The sequence below is a fragment of the Capra hircus genome, chromosome 5 (genome assembly GCF_001704415.2).
Source record: "Capra hircus breed San Clemente chromosome 5, ASM170441v1, whole genome shotgun sequence".
NCBI classification, from domain to species: Eukaryota; Metazoa; Chordata; class Mammalia; order Artiodactyla; family Bovidae; genus Capra; species Capra hircus.
The window spans coordinates 64,253,985-64,279,995 of record NC_030812.1 but is presented as its reverse complement, the minus strand read 5'-3'; the positions used below and the strand labels follow the sequence as shown (position 1 = coordinate 64,279,995).

At 42.1% G+C, this 26,011-nt stretch overlaps 1 protein-coding gene across 2 annotated transcripts in view; it reads left to right on the top strand.

Moving 5' to 3' along the window:
• The window catches only part of GNPTAB (N-acetylglucosamine-1-phosphate transferase alpha and beta subunits), an 84,917-nt gene that overhangs the window by 25,259 nt on the left and 33,647 nt on the right, over positions 1–26,011 (top strand). The window contains exons 2-5 of one of the 2 annotated variants that reach the window (XM_018048176.1): positions 6,301–6,386; positions 14,257–14,376; positions 15,444–15,485; positions 19,176–19,381. In XM_018048176.1, the coding sequence (XP_017903665.1) occupies positions 6,301–6,386; positions 14,257–14,376; positions 15,444–15,485; positions 19,176–19,381 (454 nt within the window). The remainder of the gene's footprint in view (positions 1–6,300; positions 6,387–14,256; positions 14,377–15,443; positions 15,486–19,175; positions 19,382–26,011) is intronic. The other variant, XM_018048177.1, reaches the window with a different exon arrangement.

Here is a 26,011-nt window from a genome sequence, read left to right as displayed (position 1 = left end):
TCATAGAGCATAATACTCATTGATCGAAAAAAGTTTGGAAAGATTTTCATAATAACGTTTAGTTGACAGGAATAGCAGAAAGGGAAATGGTTATGATGGAAGAGAATCAAGTTCAAATGGTGATGGACTTAGGACCAAGGACAGAAGACCCAGAGAGGAGGTGAGGACAGGAAGAGCCAGTGTCCTTATGAAGCTGACATGTGGGCATAGGAGGACACTGTGATAGCCACACAGTTGGGTGCCTCCTTAAGTCTAGACTTTTAGGAACGGCAGGGATTTCGAAGACAGTTTGGTCAGGCCCCCTTCATTATATAGATGAAGGAATAGCCAAAAAGGCTAAATAACTTGCTCAGAGTCACTCATGTGCTTCCCAGGGCATGCTAGTGGTAAAAAAAAAAAAAACCCTGCCTGCCATGCAGGAGACGAAAGAGTCGCAGGCTTGATGCCTGGGTTGGGAAGATCCCCTGGAGGAGGGCATGGCAACCCTCTCCAGTCTTCTTTGCCTAGAGAGCCCCATGGGCAGAGGAGCCTGGGGTGCTGCGGTTCCTAGGGTTGCAAAGAGTTGGACGCGACTGAAGCAGCTTAGCACACATGCATGCAGAGGTCACTCGAAGTGACAGAGCTGGGATGAAAACCCGCATCCCAAATAAGAAGCCAGCAGTCCTTCCATCTCCCCCAAGGTCTAAGAGTGGAGAGCTCTGCACTAGAAGAGTGTTCCTAAATGTGTTAGAGAAGGACCCTTTGCTGTTGCTGTTCTTTCCAACACACTAGAGTGGTTTGGAGATGGTGAGATTAGTTTATCTGATGAAGGAAGGCACGTTGTGTTCACATCAGCACATAGGCATTGCCCAGACGTTGGTGAAGCTCGTGCTCTCCGCTGTTTTCTCCCCACCTTCGGTGGCCCTACTAACTGAGGACAATTATATTGAGTTTTATTTTTTCGTGGCTAAATTTACAAGAAAAATGGATATACTGCTTGTCCTTTTGCAAGCTACATTAGGAATATTGATGGAGAATCGCTTCCTTTTGAGCTCATAAGCTGATACAGATACATACAATTGTATTACTGAGTATAGATACATAGTCTGTTATATATTTAGCAAAGCAGATGGCATTTCTTAGCTATGTGCCCGTCATTGGTTCAGTGCTGTTCAGCATCAAAGGTAGAGCCCATTTCTCCTCCTCTGGGAATCAGCAAGTCCATGTGGACAGGCCGGTTGTATGCACTTACACCCTCAAGTGTACCATGCCTAAAGTGGGACTCCTGAATCCCGCCAGCTCTCATGCCTTCTGTACTTCATACCTCTATACTTGCTCCTCCCATGTCATAAGTGGCCCTAGTCTGTGTTCAGTTACTCATTCTAGAAACGCTGAAAACCTAGCGATCGCCTTGATTCTCTTCTCCTTCACTCCCCTCTCCCTCTACCGTTCCTTGTTTCCCAGATGAACAGTGACAGACTTCCGTTTATCCTTTAAGACCCTGCTAAGGTTGCTTCTTCAGGGCCGTCTTTCCCGGTGTCTTCCCGGAAAGAGTCAGGTGCTCCTTCAGTGCAGCTCTAGCCTGCAATAGAATTCTTTATTAAAAATAATCAGCTGTAGTTCCTTGAAGTCAGGTAGCTTAGCTTAATTCTCTTTATAAATATGGTACCAGGCACATTAGACTGAACACCCTTTAAAATTAGTTGTTTTATTTATTTTTTGATTTTTTATTCTTCTAAAAAAATTTTTTTGGCTGTGCTGTGCAGCATTCAGAATGCTAGTTCCCACATCTGGGGTTGAACCTATGCTCCCTGTGGTGGCAGTGCGGAGCCTTGACTGCTAGACTGCCAGGGAAGTCTCTAAAATCAGTTGCTTTTTAAATCAGTGCTTTGAGTAGGAGAGTTATTAATTTGTGGTGTTTATGAAACATCCCAGTGAAGTGAGGTTGTAAAGGTAGGCAGAGGCCAGGTCTTGAAAAGTCTGAATGCCACGAAAAGAAGCTAGTAGCAGTTGCAGCTCGTTTAGGTCCACAGGGCCTTCAGTGTAGCCAGCTGTTGTCATGTGACTGCATTCTGGCCAATTAAAATGGAAGGGGTAGGGGCAGCTTCTGAAAGTCTCCTTAAAAGAGGGGCTTGTCTTCCCTCGCTCTCCTCTTCTGTTGGCTGCAGTGAAGTCTAAGTGACTGGGGCTCCCACAGTCATCTTAGTGTATCAGGGCCACATCCTAGGGTTGGTAGAGCAGGACCCCAGAAGAAGCCTTGGCAAGAACGAAGGCCTTCCCGGAAGAGAAGCAGAATGAAAGGGCACGTTAAAAGGTCAGATAGATGGGATTGAGCTGGCACAGGAGACAGAGAAGGAGCCACCAGAATGATGAGTAGAAAACCAAGAAAGTGGTTCAAGAAGGAGGCACGGGGTGATGCTGCCAGCGGAGTAAAATTGCAAGCAGGAGATTGTCACTGGGTTTGAGAGTGTGGAAGCCTTGGTAGGGCCAGTGAAGTGGCGAGAGCGGAAGTGGGGTTGGGGTGGCTGGAGGGTGGGTAGGATATGTCTCTCTGAAGATCAGTTCAGTTCAGTTCAGTTCAGTTGCTCAGTCGTGTCCGACTCTTTGCAACCCCATGAATTGCAGCATGCCAAGCCTCCCTGTCCATCACCAACTCCCGGAGTTCACTCAGACTCGCGTCCATCGAGTCCGTGATGCCATCGAGCCATCTCATCCTCGGTCGTCCCCTTCTCCTCCTGCCCACAATCCCTCCCAGCATCAGAGTCTTTTCCAATGAGTCAGCTCTTCGCATGAGGTGGCCAAAGTATTGGAGTTTCAGCTTTAGCATCATTCCTTCCAAAGAAATCCCAGGGCTGATCTCCTTCAGAATGGACTGGTTGGATCTCCTTGCAGTCCAAGGGACTCTCAAGAGTCTTCTCCAACACCACAGTTCAAAAGCATCAATTCTTCAGCGCTCAGCCTTCTTCACAGTTCAACTCTCACATCCATACATGACTACTGGAAAAACCACAGCCTTGACTAGACGGACCTTAGTTGGCAAAGTAATGTCTCTGCTTTTGAATATGCTATCTAGGTTGGTCATAACTTTTCTTCCAAGGAGTAAGCATCTTTTAATTTCATGGCTGCAGTCACCATCTGGAGTGATTTTGGGGAGCCAAAAAATAAAGTCTGACACTGTTTCCACTGTTTCTCCATCTATTTCCCATGAAGTGATGGGACCAGATGCCATGATCTTCATTTTCTGAATGTTGAGCTTTAAGCCAACTTTTTCCCTCTCCACTTTCACTTTCATCAAGAGGCTTTTTAGTTCCTCTTCACTTTCTGCCATAAGGGTGGTGTCATCTGCATATCTGAGGTTATTGATATTTCTCCCCACAATCTTGATTCCAGCTTGTGCGTCTTCCAGTCCAGCGTTTCTCATGATGCACTCTGCATATAAGTTGTATACAGCCTTGATGTACTCCTTTTCATATTTGGAACCAGTCTGTTGTTCCATGTCCAGTTCTAACTGTTGCTTCCTGGCCTGCATACAGATTTCTCAAGAGGCAGGTCAGGTGGTCTGGTATTCCCATTTCTTTAAGAATTTTTCACAGTTTATTGTGATCCACACAATCAAAGGCTTTGGCATAGTCAATAAAGCAGAAATAGATGTTTTTCTGGAACTCTTTTGCTTTATCCATGATCCAGCGGATGTTGGCAATTTGATCTCTGGTTCCTCTGCCTTTTCTAAAACCAGCTTGAACATCAGGAAGTTCATGGTTTACTTACTGCTGAAGCCTGGCTTGGAGAATTTTGAGCATTACTTTGCTAGCGTGTGAGATGAGTGCACTTGTGCGGTAGTTTGAGCATTCTTTGGCATTGCCTTTCTTTGGGATTGGAATGAAAACTGACCTTTTCCAGTCCTGTGGCCACTGCTGAGTTTTCCAAACTTGCTGGCATATTGAGTGCAGCACTTTCACAGCATCATCTTCCAAGATTTGAAATAGCTCAACTGGAATTCCATCCCCTCCACTAGCTTTGTTCATAGTGATGCTTTCTAAGGCCCACTTGACTTCACATTCCAGGATGTCTGGCTCTAGATGAGTGATCACACCATCGTGATTATCCAGGTAGTAAAGATCTTTTTTGTACAGTTCTTCTGTGTATTCTTGCCATCTCTTCTTAATATCTTCTGCTTCTGTTAGGTCCATACCATTTCTGTCCTTTATCGAGCCCATCTTTGCATGAAATGTTCCCTTGGTATCTCTAATTTTCTTGAAGAGATCTGAAGATAGCTGCCCTTGAAGAGACAGAAAGTTCAGAGTAGCGTGACTAAGATGGAGGGGGTGGGAGGGGAGGGAAGATTTCCCTGAGATGCTGGAATATGCTGATATGCTAATGGGAATAGTCCTATTGAAAGGGAAAGAGAAAGGAGGCAAGGTCTTGAGCAGATGAGTTGATGAGATCCAGACAGAGATTGGGTGTTTGCAAGGAAGGGGGACACTTTCTCTGTGGTAAAGGGAGTGAAGAAGAAACTGGGGCATGTGTGTAGGTAGGTTTATAGATTTGGGGTGCACACATGAGGGAGCTCTTATCTAAAGCTTTCCATCTTCTCCTGAAATGTTGAGCAAGGTCAGCCGAATCCTCCACAGGTTGTGAGGGCACCACCCCCCGTATCTTGTCCATCTTGTTGTAACTCGTGTTCTGTGCTGTGAAAAGTTGCCCGTGTTTTGGATGGATCATGTAGCTGCCTTGAAGTCCTCCAGTGCCCCCGTTTCCCACGGCAGTTCCCCTTCAGGGCCCGGCTCCCTTCCCCGCCCCATCTCTCTTTAGGTACTGCCTGTGCTCCAGCCAAAGCCACCGGAACAGTTGCCCTCAGACAACCCCCATTGCTACCTCTCAACCTTTGAACACGCCCTCCTGGCACTAACCTTTTCTCCCTACCTGGTGAACTTGTTCTCCAAGACCCAGTCCTCATATCACAATGCACGAAATCCCTTTGACTCTCCTCCCCCTTCCACAGGCCAGAAGCTGTAGCTTTTATTTACATAATTATATAACTATCCTTTTGAATATTTTTTTTAGTTTTATTTTTTGGCCTTTCCACATGGTATGTGGGCTCTTAGTCCCCCAGCCAGGAATCGAACCCATGGACCCCCTGCATTGGAAGCACAGTCTTAGCCACTGGACCACCAGGGCAGTCCCTAACTATCCTTGTATCATTCATTTGGATGGAGCACAGTATAGGGCAGGCACTGAGTGAATGGATGAATTTTGATTGCTTTACCTGTTTCTTCCGCAATTCTTTATTTAAAAAATTTTATTGAAATATAGTTGATTTACAATGTTAATTTCTTTTGTACAGCAAAGTAATTCAGTTATACATATGTATACATATACATTCTTCTTCTAAACATTCTTTTCCGTTTTGGTTTATCATAGATATTGACTATAGTTCCCTGTACTATACAGTAAAACTTTGTTGTTTACCTGTTCTATTTATATCCTCTAACCCTAATTCCCACTCCATCTCTCTCCCACCCCCTCCTTGGTATATATATAAAACTGCATTTTTCTTAATCCATGCATCTGTTAATGGATATTAGGTTGTTTCCAGTCTTGGCTGTCGTAAATAGTGCTGTTGCGAACATAACTGTGCATGTATATTTTTGAATTATATTTTTGTCTGGATATGTGCCCAGGAGTGGGATTGCTGGATCATATGGCAGTTCTATTTTTAGTTTTTTGAGGAACCTCCTTGTTTTTTGAGGAATCTACTCTTTTCCATAGTGGCTGCACCAACTTACATTCCCACCAGCAGTGTAGGAGGGCTCACCTTTCTCCACACTCTCCCAAGCATTTATTTGTAGACTTCTTAATGATGGCCATTCTGACTGTGTAAGCTGTTATCTCATTGTAATTTTAATTTGCATTTTTCTAATAATTAGCATTGAACATCTTTTCATGTGCCTGTCGGCCATCTGTATGTCTTCTTTGGAGGAATGTCTATTTAGTTCTGCCTATTTTTCAATTGGATTGTTTGTTTTTTGTTGTTGAATTGCATGAACTGTTTATATATTTTGGCAATTAAACCCTTGTTGGTCACATCATTGTAGATACTTTCTCCCTGTCCATAGGTTATCTTTTTATTTTGTTTATGGTTTTCTTTGCTATGCAGAAACTTGTAAGTTTGATTAGGTCCCAATTGTTTATTTTTACTTTTATTTCTATTGCCTTGGGAGTCCTTTAGCAATCCTTAATGAAATTAAGATGAAATGAAAGTTATATACTCTCAATATTTGATGCAGAGTAAACATTGTTTCTTTTTCTTTCTTTCCCTAGGTGGTTCTGGAATGGAGCCGGGATCAATACCATGTTTTGTTTGATTCCTACAGAGACAACATTGCTGGGAAGTCCTTTCAGAATCGGTGAGAAGAGACCACTTTTGGAGAGTAGCTTATTTGGGCTCAAATGATAAGTTGTGAAATCACCCATGCTTTATATGGAACAGTTGAAGGGGTCTTTCCAAGTTGTAGATAGGATTTAGCTTGTCACACGTGAAGGAACCTTGTAATCCATCCTTACGTTTCTCGGGATGACAAATTTGATTCTCAAAGAGCAATCCTGCCTTGCTGAGTATTGGGTACTTTAAGTTACGTGAGCTCACTCTGTCCTTGACCCAGTTCTGTGAGATAAAGATAATTCCATACCTCTAGGATGAGAAAGCCAGATGGCTACTGTGTAGCCAGTTCCAAGCCCCAGCCAGTGTTTTGCTGGTCACTGTGTTAATAACCAGGGCCTCTGCTGTGGCATCCACCAGGACCCTCACACGCCGCTGTGGTCACCACACCTTGCTGCCTCGCTATGGGGAGGAGCAAAGAACCTCACACGTGGGGTCTTTTTCTCCTTAAGGCCAAGCTTGGTGCAGCCACTCCTGAATGCTGCCTTCACCCTTCCTCTTCCTTGGAGATTTTTTCCTCCCTCAGGAGGCAGACCTCAGGGTGCAAGCAATCTTTTCCAACATCCTCCTTCCCTTCTTGCAGCTAAAATGAATCACACAGGCTCTTTTCCTGTTTTGCCTGTAAAACTGTTACATTGTTTTATATCATTAAAGCAATATATGTCTGTGGTTGAAAACAGTTCAAGCAATACAGAAAAGTTAAAAAGTAAAGCCTATTTCTGTCTCATTCTGACCCAGAGCAACCATGGCAAATGAATTTTTGTTTTGGATTCTTCTAGTGTCTGTCCTTTTAACCTAAAAAAAAAGAACAGAAAACAGATTGTGTCCTTTTTGACTTACTTTATGCAGTATCTGTTGACTCCTTTCCATTGTAATGGTACAAGGATAGTCACTGTAGGGCATGGAGCAGGCGGTGACCAAAAACAAACATGGGGTAGCCAATAAAGCTAGTTAACCTCTTAGAAGACAATTATCTAACTATCAGAGACTGTAATCAGAAATTTCCCTGGATCCTGACTGTTTATTTTCCTTGGAGAATAGACTCCATGAGTCCTCCTCTTTACCTTCACTGAACCAGAAAACCTAGTAAAAGTATAACTAGTAATTGCTGTTGATTGGTGCACCTCGAACATTTTCTGGGAGTGCCTCTAGACTACATCAGCAATTTACATGAAGCTCTTGTTTCTGTTTAGAATTACTGCTTGGCGCCTCCATCCACTTGTTATGAGCACCTATGTGGTTCCTATCAAATAAGTAGTTTTTTTAAACTACTAAATCCAGCGAGGAAAGGCTGTGGGATTCCTTGAGTTCACTTAAAGCTTTACTCTTTAGTCCTTAAAGCATCCCGTGTATGAATGGCATCCCTGAATTTGCTTCTTCAATTAAGGTTGAATCTTTGAGCCCTACTCTGTTTTAGATGCTGAGCTCTGACTCTCTACTATAAAGCATTTTGCAGTTACATAGGGGAGATAGCTTATAAACAAGTACCTGAGGAATTAGGGAAACTCTAGATCTTTCTCTTAGGAGCTCTTAAAACAGCAGTTTCCAAAGACCCAGGGGGTGGGGGGCAGTGGGGGAGGAGGACAGTGGAACCAAAGCTACTTTTATGACAACACTGAGGTGTTATTTGCCTTTTTTATTGCGTTGACATTTGCACTCATCCTGTGAAAGCCATGGTGGGTAAAATTGCAACACCATTACAACATATCTGCAGGAGTCAGAAAAATGCTGAGTTTGCTTAAGAGTGTTCCTGAAATGTAAATCTGATTATATCTTGACCCCGTGAGTACACATTTTCTTAATGTTGTGTGTGATGCAACAGAAAGCACACTTCAAGCACCACATGGTTACTGTCTTGAGGAAAAGCCCTCATGCAGTTGTTTTGAGTTGCAACCTGAACTTGGTTTATTTCATGGATCACCATTGTTATTACTTGAAAGGACAGATGACAGTGTCAGTACTCAGGCTTGGTTATATTTGGCAGGTATTTTCTTTGCCGTGAACAAAGCAATCCTGTGTTTGAAGGGAAAGAAACAAAGTCATTATTGCCAATGATAAAATTTGAGCTTTCAAGTGAAAATTAGAATTTAAGAAAACTTGTTTCCACCCCTGTGAGCCTAACATTTCACAATATTATATAAAGACTTCTTTGATTAGATTTGCAGCATTATCCAAGAAAATCACATTTGTTAATATAATGTAAGAAAATATGTCACCATCTGGCTAAGTTGCATAACTCAGTAAGCTTTTGTTTTCCAGATATCAATGTACTGATGTTGTAGAATTTTACACAGATAAAAAAGCCATTCAGTGTGCAAGAAAGACCAATGGATTTTAATGTAAAAGCACTAAAAGTTCATTAATATGGTTTCAGATTATACATTGCAGCTGATTTTTAAGAAACTACCTCATACTTTGGTGTGGTATAAAATAATATCCACCACTATTTGAAAAGGCTATTAAAATACCCCTTCCCTTTCCAACTGCGTATCTGTAAGCCTGAGTTTTCTTCAACCCAAACAACGTCTGGGAACAGATTGAATACTAAAGATGGAGACACTTCCTTGCTTCTCCTAAGTCATTAAAGAGATGTGGAGAAATGTAAAGCAATGCCTCTCACTGAATTTTTGCCTTGTTTTTTGAAAAATACTACTGTTTTCATTTAAAACAGCATGTGAAGGGATTTACTGTTGTTTTAAAATGAATTAATATTTTTTGAATGTCTGACTAATTTTTGAAAGTGGCAAGTGTGGGTATTTACAACCTATAAACAACCTTTGGGGCTCCTTAAGAATTTTTAGGAGTGTGAAGTGTCTGGACCCTAAAAAGTTTGAAAATCACTCGTTAACATAGCAGTTCTCAAGCTTCAGTGTGCAGCAGAATTCTACAGAGGGCTTGACAAAATGGGCTTTCTCCCCACCTCCAGAGTTTATGCATCTGTGTGTCTCAGGGGTATAGAGAATTTTCACGTCTTAAAAAGTTCACTGGTGATACTGAAACTGCTGGTTTGGTGACCACACTACGAGAGCTGTTGCAGTAACAGATTCGTAATGAGCCATCATTTTCCTGCTTCTCCAGTTTTTATTTTAAGACAACGCTGATTGTCCTAAGCAAAGCTCAAAATGGCTCTTTCTTCACCCCAGCGTTTGTGAGTACTCAGCCTACTCTGTCTGATGCTGCGCTGCATGCTGGTTGTGCCTCCCAGCCTTGACAGAGCCTCAAAACTTTTAGAAGGAAAATTAGCTCACGCAATCTAGACACTGAGGTCAGCTCTCTTAATCATGTTTTCATTCTAAAGAGTATGTGTGTGTTCTCTATTTATTCTTATAATTTTGTTGTTGCTTAGTTGCTAACTCTCTGTGACCCCCAAGGACTGTAGCCCACGATGCTCCTCTGTCCGTGGGATTTCCCAGGCAAGAATACTGGAGTAGGTTGCCATTTCCTTCTCCAGGGGATCTTCCTGACTCAGGGCTCAAACCTGAGTCTCCTGTATTGCAGGCGGATTCTCTACTGCTGAGGAACTAGGGAAGCCCCTCCTAATTTTAGGTTGCATTAAAATGTAGTTTGATTTTTATGCAGGGATATTTCAAAATTACCTAACTTTGATGATGACAAGAAAAGGTACTATTTCATGGATGTTGATGGTTGGATAGTTCACCAATTCAGGGAACATGAACTTGGGCAAACTCTGGCAGATAGTGAGGGACAGGGAGGCCTAGTGTGCTGCAGTCCATGGAATTGCAAAGAGTCAGACATGATTTAGCAACTGAAGAAAAACACCCTAACATCATATGTTCTAGTACGTTTTAAAATAGCCATAATTTTTATAGGAAGTTTTCAGTGTTTTGCTAGTGTTTCTGCATGTCTTCTTAATGTTGTCCCTGAATGAAAAAAAAAATCCCATTCTGTATCCCAGTATCAAGTGAATATATAAATTATGTACTGCTACTAATTGTGAGGTATTAAATTAGGGGCTCAGTTTTGTCATCTCTAAAATGCAGATATTAGATTAAGTGTAAAATCTCTTCCAGCTTTGGTTCTCAGATGCTATTTATGTTCTAAGTTTTCTTCTCTGCTTCATTGAATGTAGAACCAAGGGACTATTAAGTGCCTTCATATTCCTTTAAACTAAAGTGATTAAAATAAGAGTGGTATCACTGTCACCATGGGTTTGGTTCTGAATCATAGATCACTTACTTAGTCTTCAGCTCTAAGATAAAGGCTTCCTTCTCATCTGGAGACTAAGATAGTGGTCTGTGGTTAGAATGAAAGCCTCAGACTCACTGTGACCATGTCTAAGAAGTAGAAAAACAACTGACTCACTGGCCAGGGGGCAGATCACAGGATCTTCTTAGGGTTGTCAGTTTAACACCAGAGAGTTAGGTTGATCATGTAATACAGTCTTACTAGAAGAGCCAGGACATAAATGCATTATATATTTAATGTTGCTTTCCTTGGTTGAGCTTATAGAAATAATCTCTTGACTATTAAAACAACCTTTAATAGCAGATAGTTACTTGTACAGGAAAACTTTGGAATGTGCATATTTCTCCTTCCTTTTTAAAAGCCTTTCTAAAATATGTCACTTAAGTGGGATTTTTGTGGTTGTTAATTTTCTGTCTATACGTAGACCACCGGTGACCTAACTTACATGTGGGTAATGTGAAGCATTCTTTTTTTAATAGAAGAGACAACTGTTTATGTTGAGGGAATGAACTGATAGTTATTTAGACAATAAATACATATTAAACCCCACTGTGTCTCAGGCACTATTCCTAGGCACATAGTGTTGAACAGGAGGAACTCATTGACCTCACACAGAAGTGATATTTTAGTGGGGGAGGCTTTTATTTATTTATTTATTTAAATTAAAAAAAATGTGAACTGTAATCTACATATAAGTCAGTAGTAATCAAAGTGAGTTTCTGGACCAGCACCATTGGCATTACCTGGGAACTTGTTAGGAATGCAGTTTCTGGGGCCCCCAATCCAGACCTAGTCAATGAGAGACTCTGTAGATGGAGCCTGGCCACCTGTCCAGCAAGCCCTATAGGTGCTTCTGATGTCTGCTGACATTCGGAACCAACCATATAGAAACATGCAGAAGAAAATCAAGAGAAGGTAGTGTTTGCATATCATGACAGTAGGGAGAGAGAGCCTGAGAGTGAATGGGAGAGACAGAAAGGAATTAATGAAGATGGGCACAGAACACATGACACCATTTCTGCCTTAGCGCTGCTCAGTGAGAGAAATAGCACAACCGGTATGCTAAGGACTCCTTAGAGAATGGAGTACAGTGGAAGTTGCCTGTTAAACGTACGTTTTCTTTGTGAGAGGAGAGGGGAGAGGGCATTTGGGGAATGAGGAAGTAGTTAAAAGAAGCAAGAAAGAAAGGATATTCTAAGCAGAGGAAGCGTGTTCAAAGGCACAGAGGCCTGCAAGCTCTCACCCTGTTTGGGTAAGGGCGTATAGCTGGCACGTCCAGAGCACTTGGTATGGGTTACGAAGGAGTTTAGATTTCATTCTGCAGGCAGATGCACCTTGACGGGAGGACTCGTAGATGTTCACCTGTCACTTGTGCCTGAGTCTGAGGTGATTGATTCCACGTTTTTCCCCACGAAACTCTGGGTCCCCTGGTACCTTTCTGACTCTAGTCTCTTCTTAGATTCTTCCCTTTGCTCCTGTTTGTCTCTGTCACACTGGCCTCTCATTCTTTAACCATGCCAGATAAGCAGCTGCCTCAGGGCATTTGCACAGGACATTTCCCTTCTCTGGGCTCTACCTGCCCAGTTGCCCACATGGCAGCTTCCTCACTTCCTTCACCTCTTTGCTGAAATGCCAACCTTTCCAGTAAGGCCATCTCTGATCTCCCTATTTAAAACTGATGCCCTCCCACCACACACAAGACCTAGACACACTGTATATCCCCCTTTTCTGCTCCATAGCATTGAACATCATCTGACTTCATTTATTTGGTTTATTGCCTGTCTTCACCTTTCTAGAATGTGGGCTTCGTGAAGGCATGCATTTTAGTCTGTGCTGAGTCCCCAGCCCTTAGAACAGTACCTGGCACGGCATATACTCACACTCGGGAAATAGTTATTCAATCAGTGGATAAATGCTTCTTTCATCCAGTCATCTCATCTTCTTTTAAGCTAGAAGTGATTATCACTGTATTTTCTTCCTTCCGTAATTTGAATGATTTATCCCCCAAACTGCATTATTTCCCCCTGAGATTATTAACCTGTGGCCAAAACAAAGATTGTTAAGCGTTTTAGTGTTTGGAGCCCTTTGTGCGCTGGGGGCCCGATCCTGTGCCTGACCTGTGAGGAAGACGAAAAGGAGGGTAAGCTTGGGTCCTTGGCCTAAAAATAAAACAACCCCCCTCACACCCTCTTAAAAAATAACCCTGAAAGTGTAGTGTTCCTTGGAAAAGATCAAACCTGAAACAGAATCGTCCAAAATATGTTTTATGTTACTATGAGCTCTGTAGTGTAGTTCCAGAGCAGGCTCTCAAAGATGGGTAGGATCTTGGTAAGCTGACGAAGGAAAGGAGGAAAAAACTTTTAGCAGGGATTAAATCTGAGATGGAGCTTAGACAGGACAGTCAGGAATTAAAAGCCTGCCTGACATCTGGGCTTCCCTGGTGGCTCAGATGGTAAAGAATCCGCCTGCAATGTGGGAGACCTGGGTTCAATCCCTGGGTTGGGAAGATCCCCTGGAGAAGGGAACAGCTTCTTGCCAGTATTCTTGCCTGGAGAATTCCATGGACAGAGGAGCCTGGCAGGCTACAGTCCCTGGGGTCGCAAAGAGTCAGACATGGCTGAGTAACTTTCACTTCACTGACTCCTTAGGTTAGGGGTATGATACATAGTAAGGGGGAAATCGAGCAGGTTTGGGAAGGTCTTCTATGCTAGTGTCTCAAGTAAGTCGTCAAGCTCTTATCTGCCAGGCACAAATCCTAGTCCGCAGGGTACTTTAGGGAACAAAGCAGGTGCGATTCCTGCTGCCCTGGAGCTTACTTTCTAGGGGAGGCACACATGAATTACCAGTATATGTAACGTGTCAATTATTTAATATGTTAGGAGACTACTGCTATAAAAAAGAAAAATAAGAGTCCAGCAAACAAGATTGGGAGGGGCCCGGCTTGGTGGCAACAGAGAATGGGAAGTCTGTAGCATTAAATGGGTAGGTCTTCGTTGTGGAAAGTGAAAGTTGCTCAGTTGTGTCTGACTCTTTTCGACCCCATGGCTTGTACAGTCCATGGAATTCTCCAGGCCAGAATACCAGAGTGGGTAGCCTTTTCCTTCTCCAGGGCATCTTCCCAACCCAGGAATCGAACCTAGGTCTCCTGCATTGCAGGCAGATTCTTTACCAGCTGAGCCACAAGAGAAGCCCCAACATTGTGGACTGCTGACTGACTTTTTGGGGGTCATTTTGTTTACGCTTCTAATTTCTTTTCTGTGTTTGGCTGCATTTGTATCCCAGCTTCCTCATTTGCTAAACTGAGAATATAGCAGTTTGACCACCCAAGACCTCCTCTACAGTCTTGAAATGGAAAGGACAGCAGCCTCTTTACAGGGTGGTTGTGATGATCAGAGGATGCAGAACTACATCAAGCATCTAGCAGAACGCAGCTCACAGAGAAGGTCCTCAGTAGATATCACTGTCCCAGCCCCAGTTTCAGAACATGCAAGTCTGTGATATGCACCGTGGCTGGATTTCCTTTTTGTTGATGTTCTTCCATAACCTCTGAGCTTAATCCCTGTATGCTCTTCTTATTCCCAACTATATTGGAAAAAATGCATATAAGCCGGAGGACTTGTGGGTTTCCCTAGGCTCTGTCTGCCCATGCCGATCGACGTGGTTTACACCTGGGTGAATGGCACAGATCTTGAACTGCTGAAAGAGCTGCAGCAAGTCAGAGAACAGATGGAGGAGGAGCAGAAAGCAATGAGGTAAAACTGATTGGATTGTTAGAGAACAAAACACAGCACCGCACGTTCTATAGTTATAAGTAACAGTACATTTCAGAAGGTAAGATGATGCTCGCATTGCTGTTCAAACAAGAATCTGCATCTCAAGTTCATGCCGTTAGAGGATTCTGGCAGTCATGCATCCGACCCTTGTTTCTTGGTGCCCAAGAGGACTTGGCCACTTTGGCGAGATCCTGGCCTCACCCTGCCAGGTGGCCACTGTCTCATGAACGTGGTGCTCTAGGTCTCTGAGGGCCTAAAGGTGGAGGAGCCACCACCCAAAGGAGCCCTGGTCTTCCCCCTCATTTAGCCTGAGTCCCAGGCGTGATAGTTTCATGAAGTAAGGTTTTGTTATGCAAGACAGCTAGATTAGTCCCTTGAAAATAAAACAGACCTGCAGATATAACTTTTTTTTTTGATACCTTTACCATTTGATAAAGGTAGTAAAAAGTATATTTTTTACCCTTTTTAATATCAAACAGTACACTATGGAATTAGAAACCTGGGTAGTTGTTTTAATGGAATTTTGATCATGTTATTGACTTTATCTGGGAAAAGTACAATGGGTTTCTGGAGAACCTTCTGAACCAGAGGTGTGGCTGATGTAATTTCCCCTTTGATTCCTCAGGAGTATTTACTGGGAGTTCCCCTATTCATTTCTTTGTAAATGCTATGGGTGCACCCCAGTTGCAGGTCTTTGGCCCTGTTATACTGCAACCTATTTGTCTGTCTCTCTCTCTGTTCTCTCTGTGCATGAAAATGACTTTGATAGCCTCATACCAGTTTTACTAGTAAAATGCAAAAGCTTATATTTTAAGTAACTTTTCCTGGTTACTATGGATGGGACATGATAATATTTGTTGATCGTATCTTATTAAAATGTAGAATTTATTATGCATAAATATTATACACAGTACAGTACTGCTTAACGTACTGGTTGGTCCTTGTGGAGTAACCAGGAAAATCAATGCTGTTAAGTTCCCTCATATTCTCATGTAAGGCTAACACTTGTCCATGCGTGTGTGATGAAATCTGTTTCCTTTCACTAGAGAAATCCTTGGGAAGAACACAACAGAACCAACCAAGAAGAGGTAAGCATTTTGATGTTCCTCTCAGGAGTGAAGATCAAAGGAGTGAAGTGAAATGTCCGGGTTGTTCTCCCTTGCTTTTGTTGGCCGCACAGTATTTTTTGCTTGCTCTGTTGCTCCTGTTCAGTCACTCTTCTGCAGTCACTCTTCCCTAAATTAAGTGCATACATCAGATGACAACACAAAGGCAGAGCTGACTGAGAGCTCTGATTATTCTTGTTGTAGGTAACCAAAGCGTTATCGTTTCTAGATGCATTAGGTAACATTTCTCTTGTTTGCCCTTTCTATTCATCTGTCTTGATGTGCTATTCTCTTGGTCCATTCAAATCTAACTTAAACCTAGTGTTTTCATTTATAGAATCTATGCCCATTGTTTAATTATGTGTTCAATGTATATTTCCTTATCTTTAAAAGCCAACATAATCATATGTCTTATATCTAAGGATTTGGGAAGGAGATTTAACCCAATGACAAGAATTAGATTATTTCTCTTCATTGGAATTGTACCTGACACTAAATAGGCCCTTGACACAAGACTGTCTCATGAACAAGCGGAAATCTGGTAACTGCCATTTGCCCACTGAACCATCAGACTTAAAATAGAAGAGTTATTCATAGAAGTGATCCAGAAGTGCCTTCTGAATCATCTCTTAATGTTAATTATGCATATTTATTTATAAATATCTATTGCTAATACTGTTATTTTTAAATGACTTTTAAATTAAAGCTGTGATGCAACATTACAGAAAGGTCAAGAGGAAAGAAAAGAACAAGTTCACATAATTCTGTGGCCCTCACTCCACAATTATGATCATTTTCTTATTTCGTTTTCATGCACATTTTTATAGTAAACAATTTCTAATCTGTACAGTTTTCTATTTTTTGTTTAATGTAATCATACATATTTCTGTTACCTTACTACTTCCTACTTATCCATTTTAATAGTTATATAATATTCCATCAGTTCAGTTCAGTTCAGTCGCTCAGTCGTGTCCGATTCTTTGCTATCCCATGAATTGCAGCACACCAGGCCTCCCTGTCTATCACCAACTCCTGGAGTTCACTCAAACTCACGTCCATCGAGTCGGTGATGCCATCCAGCCATCTTATCCCCTGTCGTCCCCTTTTCCTTCTGCCCACAATCCCTCCCAGCATCAGAGTATTTTCCAATGAGTTAGCTCTTCACATGAGGTGGCCAAAGTACTGGAGTTTTAGCTTTAGCATTAGTCCTTCCAGAGAACACCCAGGACTGATGTCCTTTAGAATGGACTGGTTGGATCTCCTTGCAGTCCAAGGGACTCTCAAGAGTCTTCTCCAACACCACAGTTCAAAAGCATCAGTTCTTCGGCTCTCAGCTTTCTTCACAGTCCAACTCTCACATCCATACATGACTACTGGAAAAACCATAGCCTTGACTAGATGGACCTTAGTTGGCAAAGTAATGTCTCTGCTTTTGATTATACCATCTAGTAAGTAAGCAAGTAAGTAAGTGAAGTCGCTCAGTCATGTCTGACTCTTTTCGACCCCGTGGACTATAGCCTACCATGCTTCTCCGTCCGTGGGATTCTCCAGGCAAGAATACTAGAGTGGGTTACCATTTCCTTCTCCAGGGGATCTTTCCGACCCAGGGATTGAACCCGGGTCTCCCTCATTGGAGGCAGATGCTTTAACCTCTGAGCCACCAGGGAAGACGAATATGCTATCTAGGTTGGTCATAACTTTCCTTCCAAGGAGTAAGCGTCTTTTAATTTCATGGCTCCAATCACCATCTGCAGTGATTTTGGAGCCCCCCAAAATAAAGTCTGACACTGTTTCCACTGTTTCCCCATCTATTTCCCATGAAGTGATGGGACCAGATGCCATGATCTTCATTTTCTGAATGTTGAGCTTTAAGCCAACTTTTTCACTCTCCTCTTTCACTTTCATCAAGAGGCTTTTTAGTTCCTCTTCACTTTCTGCCATAAGGGTGGTGTCATCTGCATATCTGAGGTTATTGATACTTCTCCCGGCAATCTTGATTCCAGCTTGTGCTTCTTCCAGCCCAGCGTTTCTCGTGATGTATTCTGCATAGAAGTTAAATAAGGAGGGTGACAGTATACAGCCTTGATGTACTCCTTTTCCGATTTGGAACCAGTCTGTTGTTCCATGTCTAGTTCTAACTGTTGCTTCCTGACCTGCATATAGGTTTCTCAAGAGGCTGGTCAGGTGGTCTGGTATTCCCATCTCTTTCAGAATTATCCACAGTTTGTTGTGATCCACACAGTCAAAGGCTTTGGCATAGTCAATAAAGCAGAAATAGATGTTTTTCTGGAACTCTCTTGCTTTTTCCATGATCCAGCGGATGTTGGCAATTTGATCTCTGGTTCCTCTGCCTTTTCTAAAACCAGCTTGAACATCTGGAAGTTCATGGTTCACGTATTGCTGAAGCCTGGCTTGGAGAATTTTGAGCATTACTTTACCAGCATGTGAGATAAAGTATACTATAATTTGCTAAATGTTAGGAATTACTGTATTTTCGTTATTGATGCTATATGTGGGTCTGTGGCATTTTCTGTGTGGGGGTTTGTTTGCTTTTCCTGTTTTTGTTTCTCTTCTACTTGAACTACATTCTTGAATGTAAACTACTTAGGAAGAAGCATGTGTGTGTTTTCATGGGTCTGATGGAAGTATTGGGGGGGGTGTGTGTGTGTGTGTTAGTCGCTCAGTCTTGTCCGACTCTTTGTGACCCTGTGGACTGTAGCCCGCTAGGCTGCTCTGTCCATGGAGTTCTCCAGGCAAGAACACTGGAGTGGGTTGCCGTTCCCTTCTCCAGGGTATCTTTCTGACCCAGGGATCAAAGCTAGGTCTCCTGTATTGCAGGCAGATTCTTTACTATCTGAGCCACCAGGGAAGCCCACAGGTGTACATAATATATGTGTATGTATTAGCAAATTGCTTTTGCAAAGAGGAAATGAGGAATTCATCTGGAGGGACACTGCAGAGTTTGACAAGGGAAGGCATGCTACACTTGGATGAACGTTGCCTCGGGTGCTAATTGAATAAGCTAAAGGCCATCGTTTTCTTTGCATTTCTTTGACCACTGATGAAGTTGCACAATTTCATGTATTGTTTATTAACTGGCCATAGCTCCTACCTTCTGAATTCTCTGTGTACATTGACTGTTATTCTAGGTATTTCTTATGTTTAGGCAGGAATATTCCATGTAAATTCATCACACCTTGTCACATTTGCTTTTGTTTGCATTGTGTCCTGTTATATTCAGTGTACTCAATTGTATTCCAGTTGGAATTGGTAAACTATCTGATCAGATGACATTGTTAACCAGAATTTATCTACTTCTTATGTAATAATGGGCTTTACTGGAGTTACAGATAATGTTGAAAACAACAATAATGAAATGCTTAACTTCTTGTACACCTTTGAGTTAGTAAATTTTGGGGCAGTCTTATTTTATTAATAGGAGTTTGAAAGCTCTATCTTTTGAGTTGTACTTGTTTAATAATTTTCTACCATACTTGCTAACTTACTAAATTTTTATATTCTTGAAATAGAATTCCTTGTTTATTGAGCATTTATGATTTTTAAATAAAACACAGAAGAAACATCTGTAAAATTAAGTAGGAACCAGTGGGCTTCTCAGCGTTGTTTACCTTTTTCAAGTACATAGTTGTGAGTACGTTCCTGTCTTTCCAGTGAGAAGCCTCTGGAGTGTTTGCTGACGCACTGCATTAAGGTGCCAATGCTTGTCCTGGACCCAGCCCTGCCCACCAACATCACACTGAAGGACCTGCCATCTCTTTATCCTTCTTTTCATTCTGCCAGTGACGTATTCAACGTTGCAAAACCAAAAAACCCTTCCACTAACGTCTCAGTTGTTGTTTTCGACACTACCAAGAACGGTAAGATCTTCTTGTGGGTATTTTAAAGTCTTGATATCATTGGATGCTGGGATAACAAAAGTTTGAATGGAACAGAATTGATTAAGTTTTTTAAAAATGCCTGATAAACTAAAACTATAACAAGGGAAGCAGAAGAGCTGCCACTGTATTTCAGAAAGGGGTTATGTATATTTCAGCCTATGTAACACACATGCCAGCCTGAATGCTGAGGTCAGGTCCTGAAACCTGAAACTCACGTTGACTGTATTCTCTTGGCTCTGAGTTATTCTGGAGGCCTTTTTTTTTTTAAAAAGCATATAATTCCTCAGCGAGGTTGTCTTCTGCAGCTTGTACTGACCATGCTTGGAGCGTTCTTGCTGAATGTTCTGAAACGTCTGGTTATGCCGTTGATTTGGCCAGATAATACCATTAAATTTGTAATTCTTGGCATAAAACCTGCACCCACATCCTTAGAGATCCGTCCTCCCGTCTGGCCACTGAGCTGCTGAGCCCCACGCCTGTGTCTCTTTTAGTAATCCTTCCTCTTGTCTCTTATCCTTCCTCAGTACTGAGCTGCTCTCCCTGGAACCTCTGTTTTCACTTGTGTAAGATGAAAGCTGTCTCATTCCCTTTACAGTTCTGTTCTCAAGTTCTCATTCTTTAAAGGTTGTACCTCCCAGCTTAAATCTTTGGAACTATCTTTGACCTGTTCTTACTCTAATCAGTAATCAGCCGCATCCTATTGAGCTGCTTTTTTTTGCAAGACTCTTATCTTTCATACTTAATCAGATTTCCTCTAATTTCTTCACTCAGTTCCAGTAATAGAGTCCTGACTGCTTTGTCTACCTCTAAAGTTCTTCTCACATCTGTCCAGCACATAACTGATAAAATCAGTGTTTTCCGTACTCTTTACAGTTGCTCTCTCTTTGGAAAGAATAATAGTAGTATGTATTTGTTTTTTACATGGATACAAACCCTCTTGCTGGTGGTACAGATTGAGGTTTAATTGCCTTGGTCCTGCCTGTCATCCCTTGCTTCCCAGCCCTCCTTGCATCTCCTCGCAACTGTCAAGCATCTTCACACACAGATATGGGGTTGCCTGTCCTATTCTTCTTCCTCTCCCAGCCTATCTCCTGTTCTTCGTGTGTGTGTGTGTGTGTTTGGCTGTGCCACATGGCTTGTGGGATCTTAGTTCCCTGACCAGGGATCGAACCCTGGCCCTTGGCACTGAAAGCACAGTCCTAACCATTGGACCACCAGGGAATTCCTGCCATCTGCAGTTCTTTCCAGCCCCATGAGGATCCTGGACTAGTACATTCACAATGATTTTATTTTTCTGTATCCCTGTAGTACTTGTAATCTAACTCACAACTTAGTTTTTGACTGCTTAGGAGTTTATGGGGTTCTCATCTAATTTCTTCAGAGCAGAAACCTCCTCACCAGTTTGTGTACTGAACAGTGTCTAACATAGTGCTCATTTCATTATTTGTGATTTGAAAGGTCCAAATGCAGACATCTCCCCCTTCACATTACCAACCTGTTTCTGAACGATTTTGTATAGAAACTTGTTTTTTAAATTTATGCTACATTTTTAAATATTTAGGGAAAGTAAAAGGATAATTTTTGACAAATTTAACAAGTTACCTGATTTATTGTTTGGCTGAGTTTAGCTTTCAGTTCAGTTCAGTTATGTCCAACTCTTTGTGACCCCATGGACTGTAGCACCCCAGGCTTCCCTGTCCATCACCAACTCTCAGAGCATACTCAAACTCATGTCCATTGAGTCAGTGATGCCATCCAACCATCTCATCCTCTGTCGGCCCCTTCTCCTCCTGCCTTCAGTCTTTCCCAGCATCAGGGTCTTTTCCAATGAGTCACTTCTTCACATCAGGTGGCCAGAGTATTGGAGTTTCAGCTTCAGCATCAGTCCTTCCAATGAATATTCAAGACTGATTTCCTTTAGGATAGACTTGTTGGATCTCCTTGCAGTCCAAGGGACTCTCAAGAGTCTTCTCCAATACTACAGTTCAAAAGCATCAATTCTTCAGCACACAGCTTTTTTTATAGTCCAACTCTCACATCCATACATGCCTACTGGAAAAACCATAGCTTTGACTAGACGGACCTTTGTTGGCAAAGTAATGTTGCTGCTTTTCAATATGCTGTCTAGGTTGATCATGGCTTTCCTTCCAGTGAACAAGCGTCTTTTAATTTCATGGCTGCAGTCACCACCTGCAGTGATTTTGGAGCCCAAAAAATAGTCTCTCACTGTTTCTGTTTTTTCCCCATTTGTTTGCCATGAAGTGATTGGGCTGGATGCCATAATCTTAGTTTTCCTAATATTGAGTTTTAAGCCAACTTTTTCACTCTCCTCTTTCAGTTTCATCAAAAGGCTCTTTAGTTCTTTGCTTTCTGCCATAAGGGTGGTGTTATCTGCATATCTGAGGTTATTAATATTTCTCCTAGCAATCTTGATTCTAGCTTGTGCTTCATCCAGCCCGGCATTTCTCATGATGTACTCTGCATATAAGTTAAATAAGCAGGGTGACAGTTTGCAGCCTTGATGTACTCCTTTCCCAATTTGGAACTGGTCTGTTGTTCCATATCCAGTTCTAACTGTTGCTTCTTGACCCGCATACAGATTTCTCAGAAGGCAGGTCAGGTGATCTGGTATTCCCATCTCTTTAAGAATTTTCCACAGTCTGTTGTGATCCACACAGTTTTTTGGAGTAGTCAATAAAGCAGAAATAGATGTTTTTTTGTACCTTGCTTGCTTTTTCAGTGATCCAGTGGATATTGGCAATTTACTCTTATAACATTTCACCAGAAGAGAAAAAGGAATGATATTATGTTAGCAATTATAACTCAGTTATAAAGTCTATGGAGAGAATCTTGGGTTTTCTTCTACTCATTTTATGACACGTCAAAGATGTAAAAGATTGTTAAGTTTGGGGTTTCTCTGACAGTCCAGTGGTTAAGACTCCACACTTTCAATGCAGGGGGTATGGGTTTGATCACTGGTCAGGGAACAGATCCCATATGTGGCCAAAAAAAAGGGTTGTAATGTGTGATATAGGCAAGATTCATAGTAAGTAGTAGTTTCTTAAACACTGGTTTTTAATTTCCACTTGGGTTTTTATTTGACTGTCTTGCTTATCACATTGACTCATTTAGTAAATATTTGTTGAGCCACTACTCCGACTTGGTGGTTGTTTTAGGGAAACAACAGAAGAAAAAAGGGCACATTCCTACCTTCATGTAGCTTCCATTTTTAGTAGGCCACAAACTCACTCCTTTATCGTGCTTAGGTATCTAGATCACGGATGGCAGAATTGTTCCGTAAAGGACCAGGTAGTAAATAGTTTAGGCTTTGTGAGCTAAGAGGCAAAATGCCAGATCTCATGTAGGTATTTGTATAAACATTCAGCTGTTTAAAAATGTTAACATTGTTTTTAGATTGGGGCCATGCTGAATCCAATAATGGCTAGATTTGGACCATGGACTGCCAAACCCTGATCTAGATTAAGAAATTTTAGCCATGTTTGGCATTTTAAAGATAATCTCATTTAACCTCTTTCCAGTGAATCATTGAGATCTGTTGGGTTTTGTTTGTTTTTTTTCCCTTTGAAATGTGTCATTTCTGCCCTCTCCCGATCACCCTACCACTTCTGTTGTGTCCTTGACTGCCGATTGGACAGGACTTCAGCAGGCATACAGTCCAGCCCTGCAGCCAAGACCCGCATCTCCTCAGCAAAATGGGTTTTCCAGTCAAGCTTATCTCCTTTGATGTTTAGGAAATGAATTTCCTCCTGTGACAATTGATTCTGCCTCTGGGCTACATTGATTTTTATGAGGAACTACAAAGTGCTTCCTTATAGCTTTCTCATACCGGTTCAGCTTGTACCCTTGGGGTCCTATGGAGCTAATCCCTGTCCTGTGTAACATTTCTTCTTCTTCCTTTAGCTGTCTCTTAGGTACTTGACGGCACCCTAGTTTGCTCCTCACAGAATGAACTTTTAGTTTCTATTACCTTTAAAGTGTTTCAGCTGGAGTTGAACACTATTCCAATGTGGTTCAGTCTTCAAAGAGATCGGGACTATTTCTTCACTGTTTATCAAGTGCATACTATATGCCAGATGCAGAAGTGAACAGATGGACAGAAATCTCTGCCCTCATCAAATTCACCTCTTGGCGCAGGGATCAGACAACTGATGCAGCGTACAGGTTAAACCCTATAGTTTGAGGATGAATGCTGTAGAGACAAATAGGACAGGGGAAACTGGAGGGGGGAGGGCAAATTCCCTGAGAAGGTGATTTCTGATGAAAATTTGAAGGAGGTGAGAAAGCCTGCCACATGAGTATGTGGGCAAGCAGTGCTTCTCCACGTATTCCCTACATGCAAGGAAAGTGGAATAGCCAGTGGAAAGCCCCTGAGGCAGGAGTCTGTCTGTCATGTTCAAAGGAGAGCAGGGAGGCCAGTGAGGCTAGGATAGAGTGAACAAGGAGGAGAGAGCAAGAGATGAGCCCAGAGAAGTAACAGGCACCAAATGGTACATGTTAGCCATGACAGGCTTTTGCTTTTAAATCAGAGTGTGTTGAGGAATCAATCATTGAAGGGTTTTGTGATCTGACTTATGTTCCAGAAGAATCAGTCTGGCTGCTATACTGGGACTAGACTGAGGAGGGGCAAAGGTTGTAATACTTGAGGTAAGAAGGAAAGGGCTTGGATCAGTGTGGTGGTGAGACGTGGTTAGATTCAGGACATTTTGAAGGTCAACTCAATAGGGTTTCCTGATGGGTTGGTGTTGGGGAATATCACCCTTCTTATTCTAAGCCCTCTCCTGCTTAGAAGCACAACGTTAGGAGGAAATTCAGTATGGCCGTAGCATTACTGACTCATCCTGAACTCACTGTCGAGTAAAATTCCTCTAAGTTTTTTTAAAAAACTTACATTTACTAACTCTAACTAGTTAGTTACTAACTAACCACTACCTATTTTATTTATTTATTTTTTAATTTTGATTTTTATTCAAAGATTCCTTTTAATTTATACTTGGTTTTGCTTTGTTGCCCAGTTAAAGATCTTACCTTTATTTGTAGGAGACTTTATTTTGCTAGATTTGACTGATGGCTCTAAACAGTCAAGGACTTTGCGGAACCCTTGGTCTGTTACCCAGGGTAATAGCTTCTCTGTGCCCACACATTTCACAAGCATCACTTCTGTATCTTCCAAAACCTTGATGGCTTGTTGAACAAGACAGAACCTATAGCAGACCTCCAAAACCCCTCTCTGGGTTGACTGTAACTTTTATAATTTTATACTCTCTGGTCAGAATTGGTTATAACCTGCCTAACTTGAGATCTAGTCTCTTTTAGACCCATAAAGATGACATGAGGTGGTGTTTAGCTGCCTTCCTGAGATTATGAACAAATACATATTGTGCAACTCTTCTAATTGTCTGATCGACCAGTATTGTTGTTCAGTTGCTAAGTCATGTTTGACTATTTGTGACTCTATGGACTGCAGCACGCCAGGCTTCCCTGTCCGTTATCAACTCCTGGAGGTTGCTCAAACTCATGTCCATTGAGTTGGCGATGCCATCCAACTGTCTCATCCTCTGTCACCCTCTACTCGTCCTGCCTTCAATCTTTGCCAGCATCAGGGTCTTTTCCAATGAGTCGGCTCTTTGCATCAAGTGGCCAAAGTATTAGAGCTTCAGCTTCAGTACGATTCCTTCCAGTGAATATTCAGGGTTGATTTCTTTTAGGATTGACTGGTTTTTATCTCCTTGCAGTCCAAGGGACTCTCAAGAGTCTTCTCCAGCACCACAATTTGAAAGCATCAATTCTGTGGTGGTCAGCCTTTTTTATGATTCAACACTCACATCCATACATGACTACTGGAAAAACCATAGCTTTGACTATATGGACCTTTGTCAGCAAAGTGATATCTCTACTTTTTAATACGCTGTCTAGATTTGTTATAGCTTTCCTTCCAAAGAGCAAGCATCTTTTAATTTCATGGCTGCAGTCACCATCCACAGTGATTTTGGAGCCCATGAAAATAAAATCTGTCACTGTTTCCACTCTTCCTCCGTGTGTTTGCCATGAAATGATCTACCAGTAGAGAATCCACCTTATCAACGGGGAGAGACAGATGCGTACAGAGTGAGGTGTGTATCTGCTAAATTTATCCATAATGAACTCATGTTGTTAGCACTCGGTGCTTCCATTAAAGATAAACAGTATCTTGTGAATATTCCTATTCCTGTTCTCCAGTACTCACCAACTATATTTTTATGGTACATTTGAGACTCTTGCCCAGGGTTGACATCCGTCTTGCAGGCTATAATCTGTAGACCCTGCTTTCTGTGTCTGTTTTGAGAATGAGAATTCCAGCCTTCTGGTCTCTCCTGCTTTCCGCGATCTCCAGATGTCAGCAGGCGTGCTGACTACATTTGTCGCCGTCACTTGACACCTGTCTCCTGGTAGGCATGTGTCATCACTTTCCTTGCTTGTGCATGCTTAGTTGCTCAGTCATGTATGACTCTTGGCGACCCCATGGACTGTAGCCTGCTAGGCTCCTCTGTCCAGGGGATTTCTGAGGCAAGAATACTGGAATGGGTTGCCATTTCCTATTCCAGGGGATTG